The sequence below is a fragment of the Terrapene carolina genome, unplaced genomic scaffold (genome assembly GCF_002925995.2).
Source record: "Terrapene carolina triunguis isolate 2854851 unplaced genomic scaffold, T_m_triunguis-2.0 Scaffold93, whole genome shotgun sequence".
Lineage (NCBI taxonomy): Eukaryota > Metazoa > Chordata > Testudines > Emydidae > Terrapene > Terrapene triunguis.
The window spans coordinates 31,676,810-31,680,214 of NW_020664444.1; the positions used below are offsets into that span (position 1 = coordinate 31,676,810).

Genomic DNA, 3,405 nt, shown 5'->3' on the forward strand with positions numbered 1-3,405 from the left:
CTCAGGCCGCTCTGCGCGCGCGACAAGGCCCAGAGGACGAAGCCCCGAGGCCTAGTGGCCCGCTCCAGCCTCGTGCGCCCGGCCGCCCGGCACGTGGCCCCGCGCTGTCACTTACCGGCCTGGGCGGCCGGGTGCTCCGGGCCCCGCTGGAAGGGGAAGCGGAAGAGCAGCTTGTTGCCGCGGCTGCCCGAGCTCACCAGGATCACGCTGATGGGGCTGGTACTCTCGCCCATCCCCCCGCGCCGGCTCCCCGCGAGGCAGCCGGAGGCGCCGCCACTCCCCCTCCCTCACAGCTCCCCGAGCGAGCGGCAGCCGCGGGCTATAGAAACGCCTCAGTTCAGTAGCATAGAAGGGCCCTAAAGAAGCAATGCCTGGCGGACTTCCGGTTCCGCGCATGCGCTGAGTGGCCTCCGGTTCGAGCTGCTCCGGTCCAGAGGTCGCGCTCTGCCGCGGGCCGGCGAGAAGCGAGCGACGCTTTCCCCGAGGCTGGGCCTGCTCGTGTGAGGCACGAGATCCCCTCCCCCCGCGGCTCTGCCGCGCCCCGGGCTGCTCGGGCCCGCACGAGAACAGGACGGGGAGCTCTGCCGCACGCAGGCCCAGCACAGACCCGTGCACAGCAGCCTGGGGCTCCGGGGTTACCCCCCGTGGCGCTGTCTCTGCAGCCTGTGCGTATCCTGCCGCTCAGAGCCTGGGACCTGCCAGCCACTGCAGCTCCCAGCCCAGCCTGCGGAACCCTACAGCCGTGCCGGGCCACGGGCTCTGCTTCACCCGCTGACCTCCCAGGTGCTCACGCCCCTCGTTGCTCTAACAGCCGTTTGATTCTCCACCACAATTCCATTCACCGGCCCAGGCCCTGCAGCATCTCCCACCATCACCCAGCAGTGCAGCAACGCCAGGCTGGAGCAAAAGACCTTGTAGACTCTACACTGAGCTGGGGGGTTAACCACAGCCAGCAAATACAAACTTAAACACACCAGCCCTAGTCTACACTAGATGTTTCACTTTGTACTAATTAATATGTTATAACTGTGATTTTCCAGAGTACAAAAACCCATGTGGCCAGCATTTCAGTACTTCCCTGACTAATGTCTAGCACAGTGGTCCCCAACGCAGTGCCCGCTGGGGCATTTATGTGCGCCCAGTAGGGGAGAGAAGCCCCGCGCCTGCAGGGGACCGAGAACTCCGGGGCTGCTTGGGGTGGCAAAAAGCCGGGAGCCAGCCCTGGCCAGAGCCCTGCTGCTGGAGAGCCAGAGCATTGTCCCCTGGAGCCGAGCCCGGGCTGCGGCAGTGAGAGGGGCTCCTGGAGTGTGTGATGAGCCGGGGAGGAGGGAAGCGGGGCCCGGGAGGGAGGAGGGGTCCTGCTGCTGCCACTGCTACTGCTCTGAGTCTCCCCAGGGCAGCACAGCGTTTCCCTGCCCGAGTGGGCTGTGCAGGGCACCGCCAGGCTGGGCAGGGGGGCGCGGATCCCGGCTCGCATGCTGATGGGGCGAGTGGCTGGGCAGCCCGAGCTGCCAGGGAGCTGCCCCCAGACCCAGCCCGCTGCGCACCTCCCCCTCCTCAGCCCTGCGCTGCTTGCCCCGGGCTCCCACAGCGCCAGGGGCGGGGAGAGGCAGAGCCCGGCTCTGAGCGGGGCAGCGGGGGATACTGCCCCACTGAGGGACCCCCGCGGCTCGGGCACCTGGGGGTCAGTGTCCGTCCTCTTGGCTCTGCCTGCATGGGGCTAGGGAAGCAGCTGTCAGCGCCTGCCCCTCTCAGCCCTTGCACCCCCCATCCTGCTCGCAGCCTCTTCACTTGTACCTCCCCCCATCACTCCTTTGCCGAACCCCTTCCCCTTGTACTCTCCCTTCACCCGCACCTCTCCCCTTGTACCCTCCCCCAGCCTTCTCCTCCCACACCTCCTCTTTCCCCTGCACCTCTTTTCCTGCAACCCTCCTGATATCCCCTCTCCTCCTCCACCCTCCTCCGCGAGTACATCACACTCCACTTCTCTGCCAGTGTAGAGCCCCCAAGCACTCCCACACCCGCTCCTCTGCCAGAACCCTCTTTACTAGATCCCCATCCCTTTCCGGGTACAAGGTTTGAGAGTTAGTCCCTATGCCTTCCATGTGCGGGTGTGGGAGGGCACTGGTGGGGGGGGAAGAGCCCAGGGCTGGGGTGGGGGGCAGCCAAAAATTTTTTTGCTTGGGGCGGCAAAAAACCTAGAGCCGGCCCTGCCCCGGCAGACGCGGGGCCTGCCTAGTGCCCAACAGGGGAGAGAAGCTGGGGCCCCGCGCCTGCTGGGGACAGAGTACTCCGGGGCTGTGAGTGCTGGTGTTCTCTGTCCTTGCGGCTTCTCTCCAGCTTCTCTCTGGATTCATATATTATGTAATATTAAATATGATGTTTTTTCGTATTATTTAATGTACAAATACAAAATAAGCCTTGAAAAATTGTTGGCGCCAGCCACACTCTTCTGAAAACATGAATGTGCTACTGGCCACAAAAAGGTTGGGGACCACTAGCAGAAGCATCACCCGTTCTTTCTCTATGCCTCAGCTCCTTTCCTCAAGTCCTGTGTCATTGCCTCTTGCCAACAGATAACATAGTCACCCATGGGAGAGAATGCCCCCAGATACCCTGCCCTAGGACAAGGCCTGTGACCCTCACAATGGGACTCATTTCATATACTCCAGACTGAAATCCATGGGGGAGAATTTCCTTTATCAAAATGTGACAAGTATCTGCTGATGCTTCCTTTCCTTGGATATAGCATTCATTAGAACTGATCTTATTGCCCAAACTCCACAATTATGATCTCTCTGGGTTTCTGTGCACTGTGGGTCTGACCCTCTGATTTAGCTTTTCTTACCAAACGCAATCCCTGTTGAATTTATACCTTTCTCTAGATCATTAATGAAAACATTATTGCTTGTTGTAGGTCACTTGATACTACTCCCCTTACCATTAATGTTTATTTTCAGTTCTCTGTTTGCCAAACAATTTCCAGTTCATATTCAGGAATTTTAATTGGGGTCAGGGCAATGTCCATTATCAGGGATTACAATTGAAAAGGACCTGTATTTTCATGTGGATACCTCGCATAAAAACTCCTCTGTATCAATTTGCTATATACAGCTACTTTAACAAAGACTAAAAAGGCTTTGAGCAACAAAGTAATACATACTTAATGTGGATTTAGCTCTGCAGGATCCCCTCTCAGAGGTTGCATACAAAGAGAAATGGGTGGCCGGGGATGGATGGACACACTGCTGAATGCTTTATCTGCCTTGCCATTCTCTGTGAGGCGGATGATAAAGATTGTAGCAGGAGTAGTTGTTGCCCAAGTGAGATATTTGTTTGAGAGTGATTAAAGAGCAGGCGTATTATCTCCAAAGAGCATTCTTTGTGCCCTGAACTGTGTTAACT

At 58.2% G+C, this 3,405-nt stretch overlaps 1 protein-coding gene across 3 annotated transcripts in view; it reads right to left on the minus strand.

Moving 5' to 3' along the window:
- The window catches only part of NPRL3 (NPR3 like, GATOR1 complex subunit), a 133,780-nt gene extending 132,604 nt beyond the window's left edge, over positions 1-1,176 (minus strand). Inside the window, exon 1 of one of the 3 annotated variants that reach the window (XM_029911297.1) lies at positions 116-1,176. In XM_029911297.1, coding sequence (XP_029767157.1) covers positions 116-233 — 118 coding nt within the window. In that variant the 5' untranslated portion in view covers positions 234-1,176. The remainder of the gene's footprint in view (positions 1-115) is intronic. The other 2 variants (XM_024197798.3, XM_024197799.3) reach the window with 2 other exon arrangements.
- Between the last annotated feature and the right edge of the window lie 2,229 nt (positions 1,177-3,405).